Source organism: Bombina bombina, chromosome 2, assembly GCF_027579735.1.
Source record: "Bombina bombina isolate aBomBom1 chromosome 2, aBomBom1.pri, whole genome shotgun sequence".
Classification (NCBI taxonomy): Eukaryota; Metazoa; Chordata; class Amphibia; order Anura; family Bombinatoridae; genus Bombina; species Bombina bombina.
This window is the reverse complement of record NC_069500.1, coordinates 1,149,044,164-1,149,065,478: the sequence shown is the minus strand read 5'-3', so window position 1 is coordinate 1,149,065,478 and position 21,315 is coordinate 1,149,044,164. Positions and strand designations below refer to the sequence as shown.

Below are 21,315 nucleotides of genomic sequence, written 5' to 3'. Positions count from 1 at the left end.
AGTCCTGTAAACGAGAATGTGAGGAAGTAACAAGAGAGGAGGAGAGGAGGAGATCTTGAGCTGATCGAAGGGGACAGGAGGGAGAGTATCTGGAGACAAGTTCTAAAATGTAGGGGGGAGCTGTGCAGTTGAGAGCTTTGTATGACAGAGTAAGGATTTTATGTTTAATCCTAGAGGCAAGAGGAAGCCAGTGAAGGAATTAGCAGAGAGGTGCAGCAGATGAAGAGCGACGAGTAAGGAAGATGAGCCTGGCAGAGGCATTCATAATGGATTGTAAAGGAGCTATGCAACAGCTAGGTAGACCAGAGAGGACGGAGTTGCAGTGGTCGAGGCGGGAAAGGATGAGAGAGTGGATTAAAATCTTAGTTGTATCTTGTGTAAGGAAATGTCTAATTTTAGAGATGTTTTTAAGGTGGAAGCAGCAGGCTTTAGCCAAGGACTGAATGTGAGGAGTGAAGGAAAGATCTGAGTCAAGTGTGACTCCAAGACATCGGGCATGCGGGGTAGGGGTAATGATGGAATTATCAACAGTTATAGAAATTTTGGGGGTGGAGGCATTGGAAGATGGGGGAAAGATAAGGAGTTCAGTTTTTGAGAGATCTAGCTTAAGGTAGTGAGAGGACATTCAAGATGAGATGTGAGAAAGACAGTTAGTGACACGGGTTAGTAAGGAAGGAGGTAGGTCTGGTGCAGAAGGTAGGTTTGGGTGTCATCAGCATACAAATGATATTGAAACCCATGGGACTTTATTAAGGAACCTAATGATGACGTGTAGATTGAAAAGAGAACGGGACCGAGGACAGAGCCTTAAGGTACCCCAACAGAAAGTGGTAACGGGGCAGAGGATGCTCTGGAGAAGGCTACACTAAATGTACGGTTAGTCAGATAGGAAGAGAACCACGAGAGAGCTGTGTCGCATATGCCGAAGGATTGGAGGGTTTGGAGCATAAGATGGGTGGTCAACAGTGTCAAAGGCTGCAGACAGGTCAAGGAGGATAAGCAAAGAGAAGTGGCCTTTGGATTTTGCTGTAAGTAGGTCGTTGGTAACCTTGACAATAGCTGTGTCTGTAGAGTGATGGGGACGAAATCCAGATTGCAGTGGGTCAAGAAGAGAGTTTAGTGTAAGGAAATGGGAAAAACAAGCATAAACTAGCTTTTTGAGGAGCTTTGAGGCAAGAGGGAGTAGGGAAATAGGGAGGTAGTTGGATGGGGAGGTTAAATCGAGGGAAGGTTTTTTGATGATAGGTGTGACCAGTGCATGTTTTAGAGATGAGGGAAATATACCAGAGAGGGAGGGGAGTAGCGGTGAGGGGATGGGGTCGAGGGGACAGGTAGTGAGGTGGGAGGACAGTATAAGGGCAGAAACTTCATCCTCATTAACAGGGGCAAAATAGCTGCATTTTTGGATATTTGGGTTTTGGATGATTGTGAGCTTTTGAGGGGGTGGGAGATTTGTAGTATTTTGAGAGCTGATTTCACTTCTGATGGAGTCAATTTTGTTATTGAAATGGCTGGCAAAATCTTGAGCTCAGAGAGAGGTTTTAATAGGAGGAGGGGTGGGCGGAGAAGAGTATTGAATGTGGAGAACAGACGTTTTGGGTTAGAGGAAAGAGTAGAGATGAGATTAGAGAAGTATTGCTGCTTATAAAGATTAAGGGTAGAATAGTAGGAATTCAGGAGGAACTTGTAGTGAAGAAAGTCAGCTGAACTCCAAGATTTCCTCCAGTGTCGCTCAGCAGTACGGTAACATCTGCGTAGGTACCGTGTCAGAGGAATATGCCAGGGCTGAGGATGAGAGTGTGGTTTCTGAGCTATGGTTGTAGGGGCCAGATCGTCAATGACCGATGTAAGGGTGGAGTTATACTGGCAGATAGATTGGTCAGGGCAGGAAAAGGAGGTGATGGATGAGAGGAGAGGAGAGGTTTAAGAGAGCTAGCGAGCTGTTGCATATTTAGTGACTTAGTTCTTCTGTGAAGTTTGGTGTGAGGGGTAGAGGGAGGGGGAGTTGTAGGTAGGGAAGTGATGTTGCAAGTTAGGAGATGATGGTCAGAGAGAGGAAAAAGGGAGTTTGTTAATTTTTAGAGATTGCATCGATAGGTGAAAATCAGATCAAGGGAATGACCATCTTGGTGAGTGGGAGAGTCAGTCCATTGTGAGAGGCCGAAAGAGGAAGTGAGTTGAAGAAGTTGTTTTGCAGAGGAGGCAGTGATATTGTCAAGAGGGATGTTGAAGTCGCCGAGAATGAGGGTAGGGGTATCTGAGGAAAGGAAATAAGGAAGCCAGGCAGCAAAGTGATCTAAAAAGTGAGTTGGGGAGCCAGGGGGGCGGTATATGGCTGCAACACATATAGAGAGGGGAGAGAATCAGGTGTGCTTCAAATGAAGAAAATGTGAGGGAAGAGAAGGGTTGTATTTGTTGAAAGGTGCAACGAGAGGAAAGTAAAATACCAACACCATCTCCTTGTCTATTGCCAGACCTATGAGTGTGGCTGAAGTGGAGACCCCTGTGTGACAGTGCAGCAGTGGATGCTGTGTCTGAAGCAGAGAGACAGGTTTCTGTAAGAGCCAGAAGGTTAAGAGAGTGGGAGATAAAGAGATCATGGATAGGAGGGAGCTTGTTGCACACAGAGCGAGAGTTCCAGAGTGCACAAGTGAAGGGGGAGGAGGTTTTAGATGTAAGAGGAATGCGATTAAGGTTACCAGAGTTTTGTTTATGAAGTCTATTGAAAGGCACACAAGGATGTGAAAGGCTAGGAGGTTGTGAGGGACCAGGATTAGGGGAGATGTCGCCAGCAGCTAGTATGAGCAAGAGGGAGAGTGACATGAGATGAGAAGCAGATTTGCAGTAATGAGACTGTTTTTGGGCTGAAGTGCAGGGGGGAGAGAAAGTGTTTAGGAATAGGTAAAGTTCATGAGTACAAAAAGTAAGGTGAGTATAAGAGAGATGGGCTAATAAACAGTGCAGGTGGAGAGGGAGAAGGAGTAATTGAGTAATGTAGTTTGTTATAGAGACGAGGTAGCAAAAAGGAGTATGAAGATATTGAGCATTATTATGAAAGTGGGTACCAAGTAAACCCATAAGACACAGTTTTACAGCAGCACTTGCAAAAGGATACAATGAGATACATAAAGTACAGTATTACAAGAGTACTTGCCTTGTGTCTTGCCCCTTGCCCAATCCTTGTTAAATTCTTGTCTAATTCTTAAATTAGTGTCTCACTTATAAAATGTTCACTTTGAAAATGTGAACATATGCTATTGTTAAAATGTACACTGACCAGGCAATGCACCCACCCTGTGCAATGCACCTCCCAAACTAGTGTGAAATATATACAGGCAGGGCAGTCAGCCGAGTCCACTAAATTTAGTTGATTGCTAATCAAAGACAATTGGAAAGGCCAATTGGAATGTTAGAGTCTGTCCAGGTCAGGGTGAGATGAGTTAAGTAAACAGACAATAAAATTTGGAGGAAGTTGAAGCAATGGCATAAGACAGCTTATAAATTTAAGAATAGCAACTATTGATAAGGATTGAACATCACATGGCAATTAACTAAACATTAGAAGACATTGGGAACAACATTACAATAAATGCAGGACTTAATTTTAACAACCTAAATTCATGTGCTCAATACACATAAACACATACAAAAAAGAGAGATTTGGGGTACAGTGAAATGACACAAAAGCAGAGGAATTAGCAGGGTTTCAATGCAGGGGCTCAGTTCACATACCAAAACAAGAGATTTGGAGTACAGTGAAATGACACAAAGCAGAGGAATTAGCAGGGTTTCAATGCAGGGGCTCAGTTTACATACCAAAACGAGAGATTTGGAGTACAGTGAAATGACACAAAAGCAGAGGAATTAGCAGGGTTTCAATGCAGGGGCTCAGTTAACATACCAAAAAGAGAGATTTGAAGTACAGTGAAATGACACAAAAGCTGCTTCCTATAAACATAATGGTGCATCTTGCAGGGGTTTAATGTCAGCACACAAACAACATATTCCCTTTCCAATTACCCCTGCCTTGTGTTTATGTTAAGTTCAAACAGCAACCACAAGTTGCAAGTAAACTCAGTGTATAGAAGACTGAAATAATCAGTCTTAATGAAACAGTTATCTGTATCTATATATTAGGGGATAACCTCTTACTTCCCAGGAACAATACATTTCTATTAACCTAGCTTTGTGATGGTATACTATAGATTTTATTAAAGGGGCAATAAGAGCATTCTTTAATAAATTAGAGCATTTTCTTATTTCACTATTACTTGATTGTGGGGTCAATCACACTATATCATCAGATTATTATTGACATGTTTTCAGTAAACCTTTTTTTTTTTAATCTACCCAATCACAATCATTTGCCATTGTTTATAGGCACCATATTCATTTTTGTCTCACCAAAAAGGTCCTATATACACAACAGGACAGTCATGTTCAAGGTTATCACATTCCTAGTTCTCCATATTCTTCAACAGAAATAGACCCTTTTTGACATATTTCATTCAACAGCTAAAGTGGCTCAATGAAATGCCAAATTTGCCTTTTCAATGTATTAGGGAGCATTCAAGTATGGTTAGACTTAATTAGTTGTTTTGCACAACATACAGAAAATAGCAGATAATGCCATATTTGATAATCTTTTGATATTCGAATATTATATATATTTGAGATTCATTAAAACAATATTCAGATTAAAGGTCAGATTATGAGTGGGGCACAAACGTTTGCGCAAGCAATAAGGTGTTTATGGCAGGGGTTTGCGGGCATCGGGCTTACCACTCACATTACGAGAAGAAAGTAAGCGTGATTTACGCTAGAATAATTACCGCAACTTCAGTGCTCTGGTTACCTGTTTCGTGAAACTAAAAAGTTTTTAAAACTGCATCAAAAATATATTACAACATATAGATAAACTCTTATCTAAACTATCTAATAAAAATTATTTTTTTTAAATATTGCTCACAAAAGTTATTAGCTCAAACAGAGATCTCATGTGCTAGAAAATAAAAGGAAGGCAAAGGGCTTTAACATTAAGATATTAACATATACATCTCTAAAGATGAATATGTATATATAGGTCTATATAAGTGTATGTATGTATATATATATATATATATATATATGTATATATATATACATATATATATATATATATATATATATATATATATATAAGCCAAGTTCAATTTATTCATACATATGAGATACTGAATCTACCCATTGAGAAAGGTACCAGGCCGGTACCGAAACGTTTGGGGGTAAATTGTGCTACGATGCATTGATGTGAATAAGAATAAACGACTTTGATATTCAGAGCGGTGAGTGCAGCGTTTTTATTCTGTATGAATAAATTGAACTTGGCTTATATGTGTTACGCAGCACCCTGGCAGTTGCTCATATGGTCTTAGGGAGTGCACCTGGAATTGGATTGGTATATATATATATATATATATATATATATGTGTATTTACAGACATATAAACACATAAATACATATGTATGCATATACTGTATAGACATATATAGAAGTGCATTGGAGTCATTTGCAGTTAAGTAGATAAAAACATAAAAATACATATTTATGCAATAGTCAATTTTAAGAAAGGTTTTACCTATGTATTTACTGTAAATATTTCACATTCCAATGTTCTGTACATAGCAGAAAATGTTCTATGTATTGACAAATAGATAGTCCTATATAAATCTGTATATATCTATACCTATATATAATCATGTTTATATATAGGTATAAATATATATTGTACTAACTTACCATCAGATATTGTAGAAATATGTATTTATGAATAAATAGAACATATTGTTGTATGTGAAGAATATTGGAACAGGAAATGTCGGGTTAGTGCACATAAGAATATGCCATCAGTTTGCGCGAGAGTGGGGTATATTATTTTCTCTCCATTGACTTCTATTGTGAATACGTGAACGAGCACGCAATATTCTAAGTTCCGCTTTTTGCGCTCTTCGGGTTAGCACACAAGTAAAAACTGTTTACTTTCTACTCACAATACGAAGGCAACCCGGCGAGCACAAAAAGCTTACTTCTAGCACAATTAACGCTCTAAGGCCCCAAGTTATCAAGGTCTGGCGGACCTGATCTGACAGTGCGGATCAGGTCCGCCAGACCTCGCTGAATACGGCGAGCAATATGCTCGCCGTATTCAGCATTGCACCAGCAGCTCGCAAGAGCTGCTGGTGCAACGCCGCCCCCTGCAGACTCGCGGCCGCCAGCAGGGAGGTGTCAATCAACCAGATCGTACTTGATCGGGTTTAATTGCGGCGATGTCTGTCCGCCTGCTCAGAGCAGGCCGACAGGTTATGGAGAAGCGGTCTTTGTGACCGCTGCTTCATAACTTCTGTGTCTGGCGATCCTGCAGGCTCGCCAGAAACACGGAGCATCGAGCTCCATACGGAGCTTGATACATATGCCCCAAAGTGTGTCCATTGTTTGCACTTTGAAGATGTACAGTGTGTGAATTTTTAAATCCTGTTATTAAAGATGTTATAAGTTGTGGGTACTTTCTTGTAAGATAATATTTTTCAGAATAGTTCTTCTTGAAACTAGACAAACATTGCACAAAACCAAAAAATGGTTTTTGCTTAATTATTTGAGATTATAATGTATTTACATATTAAGCACTTTTACAGTATGATTAATATAGAATGTATTGCAGAAGTCCCTTCCCAAGGCTATTCTAATGGATTGTGGTTGATTGTATGCAGATCTTCAGCCTGGTTTATCATGGAAAACAGGGTTCTTCAAACTTTTTTTCCCAAGACCCAGTGCAATCATACCACATGCCTTTACGACCCTATTTTTATGCTTGATCTGAAAAATTCTGAAGTAATATACAACAAGATAGCTGTAATTTTTGGCAGAGAGTAAAATGTTTGTGTACTTCATACCTCGTTGTAGTTAAACTTGAACATGTTGTAAAAGGTAATAACATACACACACACACCCTCTTATACAATGCACATCCACACATCTTCTCATACAACACACATACAAGTCGCGACCCAGTAATCATGGTGCTGCGACCCAGTAATGGGTCCCGACTCGTGGTTTGAAGAACAATGATGTAAAACAGTGCAGTAGTTTACAGTAGTTAGTCAATGTACTGTACATGTTACATACATTGCTTAGCTTCCTCCCCCCACCACCACCATATGATGGAGGTTAGGGCCGCCACTAGAAATTTTGGGGCCTCTGACTTAACCATTGATCAGGCCCCCCCCCCCCCTTGACATGTGCAATTTTTGACCAAGTGACTAAAATGTATATGCACTTTATTCTTAAGTGTCTATTTAAACTTGGAAATGTTGTAAAGGTAGTAACATACAAACACACAGACGCACTCATACACTGAAACACACACTCACACATAGGGATTCACATATAGACACTCTAGCAAACACACAAAGAAACACACAAACAGACACAGACACCCAAACAGACACTCAGCACTTGATTACATTGACCTGACAAGTATTGAGGTAGACTAAAGTTTTGTAAAAAAAAAAAAAAAAAGGAGATTTAAGAAAACAAAATATGGTGTTCTGATTATCTTTTTGTAAGGGAAGATGCCAACTAAATGATGACAACAGCATGCAGTGGCTGAAAGGAAGGGCCCTGAACTGCCTAAACAATAATTTAAAGGTTAAATGGTGGATTGGCGACTTCCATAAAGATCTCAGTCTCAAAGTCTGTAGAAAGATGTGAATAATCAGTAGTAAGGTCAAAATGTATTAAAAAGGAACAGACAATGGTGACACACACAAACTCAAACTTACACATACACCAGAGAAAACACAGACAGAGGCAGCCTCAGAAAACACACAAAGACATAAACACACACACACAGAGACATCCAAAGAAAACACACAAAAACATACACACACACCCCCTCACAGAGACACCCACAGAAAACACACACCCTCACAGAGACATCCACAGAAAACACAGACATACATACATACACATACACACCCTCACAGAGACATCCACAGAAAACACAGACATACACACCCACCCTCAGAGAGGCATCCAGAGAAAATACACAAAGGCAAACATACACACACCCTTGCAGAGACACCCATAGAAAAAGCTCAAAGACATATGCACACACCCTCACAGACATCCACAGAAAATGCACAAAGACATACACACCCTCCCTCACAGAGAGACCCACATAAAAAAAATACATACACACTCATAGAGACACAAACCAAAGCACAAAGACATAAACACAGACACTCACAGAAACACTCACAGGAGGAAACCTTTATGCACCTTGCATCCCCTAAATCAATAGTGTGTGACATGCATGAGAAAAAAAATGCAGAAATTAAGAGATCACTTTAAAAAAAAATCATATTTGCAAATGTGTAAACAAAACTAATTCTGTGAATTCAAAACTGTACATTAATGATCTGGGTAGATGGCTAGATGAAGAAAAGTACTTTTAAAAGGTTGACATATGTATTTTTGTTTTTTCCCCAGTTTCCCCAACCAAGAGCACCACTTCAAATATAGTGTACAAATGTTCCCATCTGTCAGCTGTACTTATGGATTTTGAAAATGCTGTACTCTATATGGTCTTGGTGGAACTATAAGCTGTGGTACTCATACCATTAGATCTGGTTAAATGCAGGATTTAGGCTTGTTGGTATGTATTTCAAAATTAAGACAGCTGTAGTGTAAACTGAACAGTTTTAAGTTAACCTGTCTCATTTCAAACACTGAGCAATCTTAGTCTGAGAGTAAACTGGAATGTAATATATATATATATATATATATATATATATATATAAAGAAACAGAGTTGTGATTATGGCGCAAAAAAATGCAGTCAGCTGGACAGAGAAAAGCCAGTAAAGCTAGAATGGTACTAGTGCCGCCTCAGACTACCTATCGAAGCTGTGGGCTCCCAAGACCCCTAGCTCCAATATGAAATTTAGAATCAGAATAGAAGAAAGGGAAGAATGTTAAGGGCGTACCGTGTAACCTCCAATGTTATGTATAATAAATAGTAATATGATAACAAATAGTGGACCTAAGTATAAAACACCCAAAAAAGAGTATTAAATGAATCCACTAAAAATAAAAATATATAAATGTAGATATAAATAGATACAATTAAATATAAAATGCACAGGTCTCCTCTATCATAGAGTATTGTTACCATGGAGAGATAGATATCATCAGGATATACAAGAAACAGAGATATGCAATTTAAATAGACCAGTTCATTTTTTAGAAAACAGTCTAAGGAAACTAGAGAAAAAGAAAACCGATCCCCTGCCACCAACAGTGGAAGTTCCCCAATGGAGAACAAGAGGCCAACAAAAAAGGGGAAATGAAGATTTAGAGGAAGTAGAGGAGGAAGAGTGAGCAGGGGCAAAAAGGAAAAGACCAACACATCTTCTTCAAACGAAGATGTGAAGATGAAAATATTTAATCTTTCAACTAGAGTCTTAAAGCCTTATGAACAGACTCTATTGGAAAAAGGTCTATCTTTTGCCCCCACTAGGGGTCCAAACCCCTTCCAGCTATTTGTGGACTTTAATAAGTACACTAGAAATCTAACTTTAAAAAGATTCTTTGAGAAACAAAAGACACAACAAAATCAGAATTCTGAAGATGTCGAAGGGGAAACCCTTATGACACTAGAAACCTTGGAGCAGGAAAGTTTATATACTCAAGATCTAGATGAAGGACAAAGAAACGTACATACAACCCTCAAACCCAGTTCCACGTTTTTTCCTATTAATGCCAAAGGTAACTGTATTCCAGTGTTTGCCAAACTGGTTCAAGAAGACCTTGACAATTTGTGTAAACAATACAAAATAAAAAAAGACAACCTGTCCAAAAAAGAAAAGGACTTTATTAAAACACTAGAGAAGGATCACAATATTATAATTAGAGAAGCGGACAAGGGGGGTGGTATTGTCCTCCAAGATCGAGAGGACTACCTAAAGGAAGCAAGAAGACTACTGGATGATACAAATACATATAGGAAATTAAAATCAAGTCCTGTTAATATCTTTGTAAATGAATATAAACATCTATTGGACGATGCAAGACACCTCAAGGTAATCAATGAGAACGAATGGAAGTATCTACAAAATGATACACCAGTGACGGCGATATTTTACCATCTGCCAAAGGTCCACAAGGACTTGGAAAATCCCCCGGGTAGACCAATAGTCTCAGGGATAGGTTCTCTGACATCAAAACTTTCAGAGTACATAGATTTTTTCCTACAACCCCTTGTCCCAAAATTAAAATCGTTTTTGAGAGACACACCAGATACTCTTAAAAAGTTCAGCAATGTAAAATGGAAAGAGGGTCTGTTGTGGGCCACAATGGATGTTAGTGCTCTGTACACTAACATCCCACATGAAAAAGGGATCCAATCTATTTGCTATTGGCTTCAAGAAGACAATACACTTCATAAGAATCAACAATATTTTCTATTGGAAGCAATTAGATTTATATTGGAAAAGAATTACTTTAGTTTTGAAAAAGAGTATTTTCTCCAAGTTACGGGCACAGCAATGGGGACAAAATTCGCCCCAAGCTATGCCAATCTTTACCCTGGTCTCTGGGAAGAGGAAGTCATTTAGCACAATAATGTCTATCTACCAAACATCATAGCTTGGGGCAGATATATAGATGACATTATTATGATCTGGGATGGCAGTGCCAATTTGTTGGATGAATTTGTCAAGAAACTCAACTCTAATGATTTTAATCTTTCTTTTACAAGTAAAACAAGCCCACAAGAAATTGACTTCTTGGATATTGTATTTTTCCAAGAGAACAATGAGATACATTCAAAACTTTTTAAAAAAAGTAACTGACAGCAATGGGTATCTCCATGCTTAAAGCTGTCATGACAAAAATTGGATTAAAAATATCCCCATGGGCCAATTTCAAAGGCTGAAAAGAGACTGTTCCAAACCTATGAAAGGGAGACAAAGAACCTAAATAGGAGATTTAAAGCCAGGGGGTATAATACATATAATCTTTCTCAAGCAATGAATAAAGTGGATAGAATGGACAGAAAACTTCTCCTGGATACAGGAGAAAGAAAAGAGCAAAAGAAACCAGAAGAGAACCAGGGGTCGGTAAATTTTGTTACCACATATAATGAAGGTGCATCTGAAATAAAAACCATAATAAAAAAACACTGGCATATTTTGAAGAAAGATAGCCTTCTGGACTCAATTACAACCAAGGAGCCAAGATTAATATTTAGAAAAAATAAAAATCTGAAAAACATATTGGCTCCAAGTCAACTTAAATTTGTGGTGGGATCTGAAACCAACTGGTTAAATAAAGCAACAGTAGGATTTTTTAAATGCAATAGAAAGAATTGCATTGCCTGTATACACCACTTCTCAGCAAATAAACTGACCAAAGATATAACCTCCACTGTTACCAACAAACAATATAAGATTGAGAGTCTTTGCAACTGTCGGACAGAATTTGTTGTTTACCTCTTGCAATGTAGGTGTGGTCTCCAGTATGTGGGGCGGACCACTAGACCCTTCAAAAAGAGACTACTCGAACATATTAATAATATCGAGTCTAGAGAAAAGAATCACAGCCTTTCCGCACACTACAGAGATAAACACAATAAAATCCTGAATTGCCTCAGGGGTACAATCATTGAATGTGTACAAAATAACAAGAGAGGTGGGGATAGAGAACTAAGTCTTCGTAAAAGAGAGACATATTGGATATATACTCTGGGAACATTGAATCCAAAAGGTCTTAATAAGGATATTGACCTTGCGGCCTTTTTAGAATAATGAAGAGTCTCCATATGCTTAAGTTCACTATAAAAATTGCCCTACTATTGAGGGGATCCTCAGGTGTTTTTTTTGGTACTCTGTGTACACTTCTGCTGTTCTTAATTTGATGCAATTGATATCCCCCCCCCATAGTTTTTATTAATGCCATAAAATAGTTGGGGATTTTAGTATGTAGTGTTAAATACCTTTCTGGATTTCATCAAATATAACTATTGATTAAAATGAATTTTAGTTTATTGAGCCTTTTATAATAACATAAATGATGTATTAGGTACTATTAGCTAATGGTTTACACACTTGTATCAAAAGTAAAAATTAAGAATACAATTTTAACTCTTAACCCTTTAAGGACACAGCTTTCAGTTTGCTCAATTGTTTTATGACGGAATAATTCCGTCATATGTCCTTAAGAGGTTAAGGATACGCATCAGATAATTTCTATCTAGTGTAAAATCGCCATATAAATAGGGAATGTAAAATTGATGAGATAAGCTCTATATCTAGTTAAATAAAATGACATTCTCTTATAATCAAGGCATATCAAAAGGGATGTCTCTTGATGCCCAAAGGGCTAATATTGTTGGGGTTTTTTATTTTATGGTTGCTATTTTAATTTTATTTATCTTATTTATATCTATTTTATATCTGTACATATCGTTACATTCATGTTGCAATGTGTTTATATATTTGTAATTAGAGTCCTAATATGGTCTCATTATATGGTCTTTTCTTCTAAGACATGCTTTATAATAGACTAATTTGTTTTTTATTCTATGGATTCATGAACATTTTGCACGATCTATGATTTATGATGGATATATTGAACAACTGCTATTTAGGGTAGCTTAATACCGCAAACACATACAAATGTGAAATATCGAAGGACATTGAATTATCATCTCTGTCATGTCTGAAAATGGATGCTAGGGTCACATTGTTTTACCTTTTAAATTAAACTAAATGGACTATTGAAGGACATCAAATCTTCAGTTGTGCCAGGTTTTAAAATGGACGCTCCGGGAACACTGTTCATTTTCTCCCGGAGGTCACGTGACTGCTTTTTCTCCAATCATTCCCTGGGTAGAACAGGGGCGTGTCGCCACTCCGTTTTATAGTAAAAGGGATGAGTGAACATTCTGTAATTTTCCTCTGAAGAAGAAGGTCGTATATGCCCAAGACCTTCGAAACGCGTTAGGACCTATTGATACTCTATGTACTTTATGTACTTTTATGCTGTGGACTTTTTCCATTGATGTTTTGAACCATATTTGTTTATTAATCTATACTGCTGGTTTTTAAAGTGTTACCAAAAATATTAAAGGCTAAAAATTACCTCATAATTTATTGAGGGTGTTTAATGTGAGTAAGACTAGCTCGAATAATTTTGAATGTGGTGTGAACTAGCATACAGGGTTGCACTATTATTTTCTACCCTTTCTCTTACTCACATATGGCTACATGAGTTAAAGAGCCGGAGAAGACACAGCAACAAATATACCTGGAAGCCAGAGAAAGTTTTCTACTTGCTACTGTGCGACACTTACCTCATACGGATTGAGATTAAGGAGAGTAATTAGAACCCCTTAAGGGGAGCTTTATACTCCAGGCACTGGGAATTCATTTTTTGGATACCGATAAGATCACTATAAACTTCCTTTTGTTTTAGCACTACGCTTCCTATATCTATGGCAGCTACACTGGTGTTCTAATATTTATGTTTCAATACTAATGCCAATATTATTGTCATCATTTCTATCACATTCTTTTTTTGTACTGTAACATTGCTTACTGTTTTTAACATTGTTTTAATATTACACTTATGGAATGTGTTCTGAATTTTATTTTGTTTTGAATAATTTTTAGAACAAGTACTAATATTGTTTCAATATTGTATTGTATATATGAAATTGTTTCTAATTAATTTATTTTCTATTGCTTTTATGAATTTCTAACGAGGTTCTATACTGTAATATTTTATATTTAACAATACTCTATGATAGAGGAGACCTGTGCATTTTATATTTAATTGTATCTATTTATATCTACATTTATATTTATTTTTATTTTTAGTGGATTCATTTGATACTCTTTTTTGGGTGTTTTATACTTAGGTCCACTATTTGTTATCATATTACTATTTATTATACATAACATTGGAGGTTACACGGTGCGCCCTTAACATTCTTCCCTTTCTTCTATTCTGATATATATATATATATATATAAATAAATAAATAAAAAGCATATCTGCCAAAAGGGCACCTACTATTTGTATATTGAGGAGGAAACATTTCTGCATGGTTTTAAATATAGCATTTCTACAGCATTGTCAAGTAATCATTAATACACTGCTGCTAAAAAAAATGTTTTTATGGACCCCTGGCCCATCATACAACTACTACCACACTGAAGTTACAATCCAAAATTGCACAAAGAAATAAAAAACATTTGCTAAGTAAGCCCTACCTCCTCTGCAAATGAAAGTGACTCAGACATACACTGTACAAACAAAGTGCCAAGTCTGTCTCACACTGTGCATAGTGGTTTAGTGCACACTCAGAAATCCTCTCAAATGCTATTACTTTACTCCTTGTAATAACATTTCCCATGCTCAATTAGCACTCTGCTGTAGTACCCACTGGTGGATGCCAACCTTTTAATTTTTTTTTTTTTGGTTCTTGCCGCATGGAGTCACCCCTGTCACCCCCTAATGGAGGCCCTGATGGAGGTATAAACTTGCGGAATTCTATAAACTAAAATCATGATACCACTCTCTCCATAAGAATGCCAATGATAAGTTCCTTCCATGTCCTTTATTAAACCATGTATGACAAGCTTTCAAAAGGCATTTGTGACACAGTAACATTAATGCATTAAAATATTTAACATCACCTATTACCATGGTTTTAGGGCTTCTCAAATTCTACAGTTCGGAGCACCTGAACACCTATTTTGGATTGCATCAAGCAGCATTTTTTGAGCCCATTTTAACCATAACTATGCCTCTCAACTATTTAAAGGGATACTAAACCCAATTTTTTCCTTGAATGATTCAGATAGCGCATGTAATTTTAAGCAACTTTCTAATTTACTCCTATTATCATTTTTTCTTTGTTATCTTGCTATCTTTATTTAAAAAGCAGGAATGTAAAGCTTAGGAGCCAGCCCATTTTTGGTTCAGAACCTGAGTTATGCTTGCTTATTGGTGGCTTAAATATAGTGACCAATAATCAAGCGCTATCCAGGGTGCTGAACCTAAAATGGTCCGGTTCCTAAGCTTTACATTCCTGCTTTTTAAATAAAGATAGCAAGAGAAGGAAGAAAAAATTATAATAGGAGTAAATTAGAAAGTTGCTTAAAATTGCATGCTCTATCTGAATCATGAAAGAAAAAAAGTGGGTTTAGTATACCTTTAACATTTTAGAAAGCAATCATGGTTTATCTGATATGAGGATATATCTCTTTTATTTGCTTATTTGTCTCTGAACTTCACTTGTTACCAATGCGAAGATTTCATACCTGGTAAAAGTAATTTAGTTGCATGAGGTATGATAAAAAATCTTAAGCACAAAAAGTCAATAGTGATTGCTATAGAAGGAATACTTTATTTGCTGTAAGTAGTTTTTTTATAGATTTTTTATAATCATTACCATTAAAGTCAACTCAGCAGGCAGAGTAAAATATTGGAAAGATGTTTGCATTAATTGTGTAAGCTCCTTCGATTCATTGGTATTCCGGCTTGGGAAATTACTCAGAGATTATATCTAGTAGTGGATGGATGAGGCTGCACATATGTTATGATACCTTTCCTGCAGATTGCCAGCTGTAACCTTTTCCCCATGAGACCCCATTGTTTTATAAAGATAAATGCAACACTCTAAAGTTGTTTGTGAACATGGTTTATTCAGAGTGCATAAAGAAACAGCAATCTTTCAGCCCTCTAAGATCTTTATCAAATTGTATCGAGACATCACAGTGGAAAGAAACTGAATCAAGAAAAAAAAAGATAAAACAGAGATAAATAGTTAGCCCACTGAACATTGACAAGTTTATAAAATATAATTAAGGTAAAATGGGTTGTTCATCAAACTTTGATATATAAAAGGTGGATCTAGAATAAAGAATAATAACTTTAAAAAAAATTCCATTCTTTATTCATCCCTTACTTGCTGTTTCAATTTTTTTTCTTTAACAAATTTTAATTAGAATCAAATAGCTTTTTTAGGGGGTTGTATTTTTTTAAAATGTCTATCAAGTTCTGCCTCTATTGATCTCATGTTATTTATGTTTTTAAACTAAATAATTAGCTATTTTGTCTAATGAAGACAATACCCCATTTCTCATTAAGGGCTAGATTACGATTGGCACACTAACTGTTACGCGCCAGCGATAAGGGGTATATTGCGGCTCTTATGTATTACAAGTTAAAAGTAGACACGTTTGCTTGAGCACAATTGAATTTAATGCTAATTTGGGCCGATTTATCACGGCTGAATGAGGCCATATACCCCTGTTTCTGCGCAAGCTCGCCGTAAACAGGAGTTAAGAAGCAGCTGTCTTAAGACCGCTGCTCCTTAACTCGTCCACCTCTTCTGAGGCGGCAGACATCAATCCGCCAGATCTCATACGATCGGGTTGATTGACACCCCCTGCTAGCGGCTGATTGGCCGCAAATCTGCAGGGGGCGGCATTGCACAAGCAGTTCACCAAAATGCTGTCGGCATTTATCGATGTCTGGCGGATATGATTCCGCCAGACACTTGATAAATCGGCCCCATTTGGTTAGAGAGACTTCGCAGCATTGATTAATTGCTACACAAGCCAAAAAAGTTGCTTACAAAACATAAAAAATATATTGTACAGTACAGTTACACTCATGATAACACTCTCTAATGACATGATTTTTATAAAACTGCATAAAAAAAGTTATAAGTGCTCAAAGATATGAGGTCTCATAGAGATACTTACATATACATGTCTAAATATGTATATGTATGTGTGTGTATATATACAGTATATATATATATATATATATATATATATACTGTATATATAAATATATATACAGTACCCAGTCCAGTCTGAGAGTGCAGTCCCCTTCTGTGTTTTGTATATGTCTAGGGTGATTACATAAGCATGTGCACCCTTGAGTTGTTCCCAGTTTGATTGATTGAGAGCTTGCATTGTTTGGCTGTTTTAGGGACCCAGGTTTTGGGAGAGATCTTGACGTGGTACCTGGACTTGTCCCATTTGGCCAGATGCGGTAACTAATTCTTCCTGTTTTGCTTTTAATCTTAGCTGAGAGCTTGCAAGTGAGTGCTGGACTTCCTCTATGTGTTGTATTAATTTGTTTTGTAATTCGTCTGGGGTTAACTGCCTGTGACTTTGGGGACAGTGCAGCTGCCTGAGAGTGATATTGAGCACCCTGGGCTGTGCATGTTGCAGGGTCATTGGATGTGTACCCAGTCTAGTCTAAGAGTGAAATCCCCTTCCGTGTTTTGTATACGTCTAGAGTGATTACATAAGTATGTGCACCCTTGACTTGTTCCCAGTTTGTTTAATTGAGAGCTTGCATTGTTTGGCTGTTTTAGTGACTCAGGTTTTGTTAGAGACCTTGACGTGGTACCTGGGTATGTCCCATTTGGCCAGTTGCGGTAACTAACTCTTCCAGTTTTGCTTTTAATCTTAGCTGAGAGCTTGTAAGTGAATGTTGGTGTAAAGTTTCCCTTTCCAGTTTATAGGAAAGATGCAATAAGTGTAAATTGATAGTGTGTAGCTATTTGTTATTACTTCACTCACACTTGATTTAGTGAAGAAGTTAACCATAAATAGCACAGTTTTGTTTGATGATAGAAACAGAGTTAACACAAAATTACAATTAGTTAGATTGTGTTTTATGACTACTGAAACAGAACAAGATGTTAACTGGATATGTCTCAGGTAAAATTACCCTTAGCTGATATCTTATAGGGGTGTTACGTTTCTCTTTCAGTTTTATAATTATTTAACTGACACAGTCTTTATGAGAAAGTCCCACAAGGTATTTTAGTCGAAGTGGTTCACAAGTCCCAATACAGAAACTATACAGTAGATATAAGGCAGTCTCTACTTGTTATAACGTAGGGAATTCAGAGAATACTTGCGGTTCCAGGCTACAGCAGCTGATCCGTTATTATAACAGACTACGATCTCCTCCGGTACCGCTGCTTGTGGGGGTGTCTCCCACAATGATGTCTGGGGTATGAGATACCATTCAGCTTCTAGGGCCACTGGTGTACTCCGGTTTCGCCACAATACTGAATCCTCAGCAGGACTGCCGCTCGATGATACTGCAGAGAGAGAGACGCTGAGCGGATAGTTGATGACGTCACTCGGCAGTGTGTTGAGCTGACAGGAACACAGCTCTCAGGTAGGAGAGAGGGAGAGATTAGGTAAATGAGGTAAAAGAAGATTTATTAGTCTCTTGAGTTTAAATGAAAGCTTAGATGAGAGGGCTTGATAAGGTAAATGTTGAGACAGCAGTTATAGGTAAAAGTTGAAGCAGAAGTTATAATCCACAAATGAGGTAGAGAACAAAACGTTCTAACTATCCCTATACACTAACAATAACCAAGCAGGGAACAAGGAAAGAGGTGTTCCCTTTATAGATGTAGACAGGAAGTTGAATTCTGTGCTTAAAGGAACAGCAGTCCATGACAGATCCCCCTGTCAAGACTCCCTAGAAGGAAGGTCAGGACCCGGTTTCAATGGGTACTTGGCATGGAAAGAGGCTAGTAGACGAGGAGCGTTCAAATCGTTCACTGGAACCCAGGAATCTTCTGAATCATCATACCCTTTCCAATGAACCAAATATTCAAGCTTATGATATCGGATCCTTGAATCCAAGATCTTTCCCACCTCATACTCATCATGGTCATCTATTAGTGAGAGCGTCTCAGAGGAGGAAGGTAACAGAGTGTCCAAGTCACCCTGATATGGTTTTAGTAAGGAGACGTGGAAGGATGGATGGATATGTAGGTCTTCAGGTAATTCCAATCGAACAACATTTTCATTTATGATCTTAGAAATGGGAAATGGACCCAAATATTGAGAGGCTAACTTCTTACAAGGTACCTTCAGTTTAATGTTCTTGGTAGATAACCATACCATATCACCTTCTTGATAATCAGGAGGTTTGGAATGCTTTGTATCAAAATATTTTTTCTGGTTCAATTTAGCATTTTGTAAATGTTCGCGGAGAATAACAAGAGTATCTTTGATAGTAGTGGAGTAGTCTTGAGCGGCAGGAGAGTTGGAGATGGAACTGGGATTCGGGAATGTTGTAGGGTGGTATCCATAGGTGGAATAAAATGGAGATAGCTTAGTTGAGTTATTCACAGAGTTGTTATAGGCGAATTTAGCCATGGGGAGCCAGATTCAGGCGCTCAGTTAATCCATTGGACTGTGGATGATAGGCTGTTGAATATCTGGTAGAATTTTTTTTTTTTGTTGGCATAAGTTGCGCCAGAATCTTGACGTAAATTGTGTCCCCCGGTCCGTTACAATGGATGAGGGGAGACCATGCAGTTTTACAATGTTAGATAAGAAGACCTTAGCAATTGTTGTTGCATTTGGAACTTGTTTTAATGGTAGAAAGTGAGCCAATTTGGTTAGATGGTCAATTACCACTAGGATAGTAGTATATCCGTTGGATGCAGGTAGATCAACAATAAAATCCATTCCTATCATACTCCAGGGTTTCATAGGTATGGGTAGAGGTGAAAGTAAACCACATGGTTTGTTATGCAGTTTTTTCTTAGTGATACAAGTGACACAGGAAGTTATATATTGATAGATATCTTTCTTTATAGATGGCCACCAGTATTGTTGTTTAGTGAGTTCTGTAGTACGGGTTATCCCTGGGTGTCCTGCCAATGGTGAATCGTGATGGAGTGATAGTATTTGTTTCCGTAATGCAGGTGGGATATATGTTAAGTTTTGATCTGTATATAAACCTGTATTAGAATCTTTTAAGCAGTTTTTGGGTATAGATGAATCCGTCTGGAGAGCAGCTAGTATTTCGGCTTGTAGAGTGGTTAAAGTACATATGATCTTTGTAGGTGGTATAATAAAGGTTTTTTCCATATCTGTAGAAGACGGTTCCGTGGTTCTGGAGAGTGCATCTGCCCTGGTATTCTTATTTCCCGGTCTATAGGTTAAGATGAAATTGAACCTATCCAGAAATAAGGCCCAACGAACCTGTCGGGATGACAATGTTTTACTTTTCTTCAGATACTGAAGATTCTTATGATCAGTAAAAATAGTAAATGGGGTGAATGAACCCTCGAGAAGATGTCTCCAATGTTCCAGGGAAGCTTTAACAGCCAACAGCTCCTTATCCCCTATTGAATAATTTTTCTCAGCAGGAGTTAATAAACGTTTGAAAAAAGCTATAGAATGATGTTCTTGTGTATTAGCATTGGGTTGAGATAAGACTGCACCAATCCCCGTATTCGATGCATCCACCTCTTAAGGTATACGGGAGTTTTGGATTTGGTATTTGTAGGAATGGAGCAGTAGTATATTTACTTTTAAGCAATCGGAAAGCAGTCTCTGCTTCGAAATTCCAACGAAATTTTCCTTTCCCTGTTAAACGAGTGAGTGGTTGTACAGTGGTGGAATAGTGATCAATAAATTTTCTATAAAAATTAGAGAATCCAAGGAATCTCTGTAGAGATTTCACATTAGTTGGAGTAGGCCAATCGAGTATAGATGTAATTTTTTCCGGATCCATTTGAATACCTGTTGGTGAGATGATGTATCCAAGAAATTTGATGGTATCTTGATGGAAATAGCATTTCTCCATCTTTGCGTACAATTGATGTTCTCGTAGGGTTGACAGCACCCACCTTACATGTTTATGGTGTTCAGATAAATTCTTAGAGTAGATGAGTATGTCGTTGAGATACACTATAACACAGACGTCCATGAGATCTTTGAATTTTCAAAAAATTGAAAGGTGGCGGGCGCATTGGTCAGCCAGAATGGCATAACATTATACTGGTACAGTCCATATCGAGTTTTAAATGCCGTTTTCCACTCGTCACCTGGTCTCATATGGATGAGATTATAGGCCCCTTTCAGGTCTAACTTAGTGAAAATAGTGGCCCCGGTTAGCCGTTCTAATAATTACGGTATCAACGGAAGAGGGTAGCGATTTTTTATTGTTATAGCATTTAATGCTCGGTAATCGATTATGGGGCGAAGTGTTCCATCTTTATTGGTTACAAAAAAAATGGCAGAAGCTATAGGGTAAGATGATGGTGATATGAAACCTTTCCTTAGATTTTCGTCAAGATAATCCCTGAGATGTTGTAGTTACTTTTGAGAAAGAGGAAAGATGCAATTAGAAGGAAGTGTTGCTCCCTCCTTGAAGTCTATAGGGCAATCGAAAGTTCGATGAGGTGGTAGATTTTCGGCGTTTGTTTAGA

General features: G+C 37.8%; 1 protein-coding gene across 1 annotated transcript; it reads right to left on the bottom strand.

Moving 5' to 3' along the window:
* Positions 1-20,297: 20,297 nt before the first annotated feature.
* Positions 20,298-20,690, bottom strand: LOC128647452 (uncharacterized). Its single transcript, XM_053700238.1, has one exon. It carries the CDS (start codon positions 20,688-20,690, stop codon positions 20,298-20,300), a length of 393 nt encoding a protein of 130 aa, XP_053556213.1.
* Between the last annotated feature and the right edge of the window lie 625 nt (positions 20,691-21,315).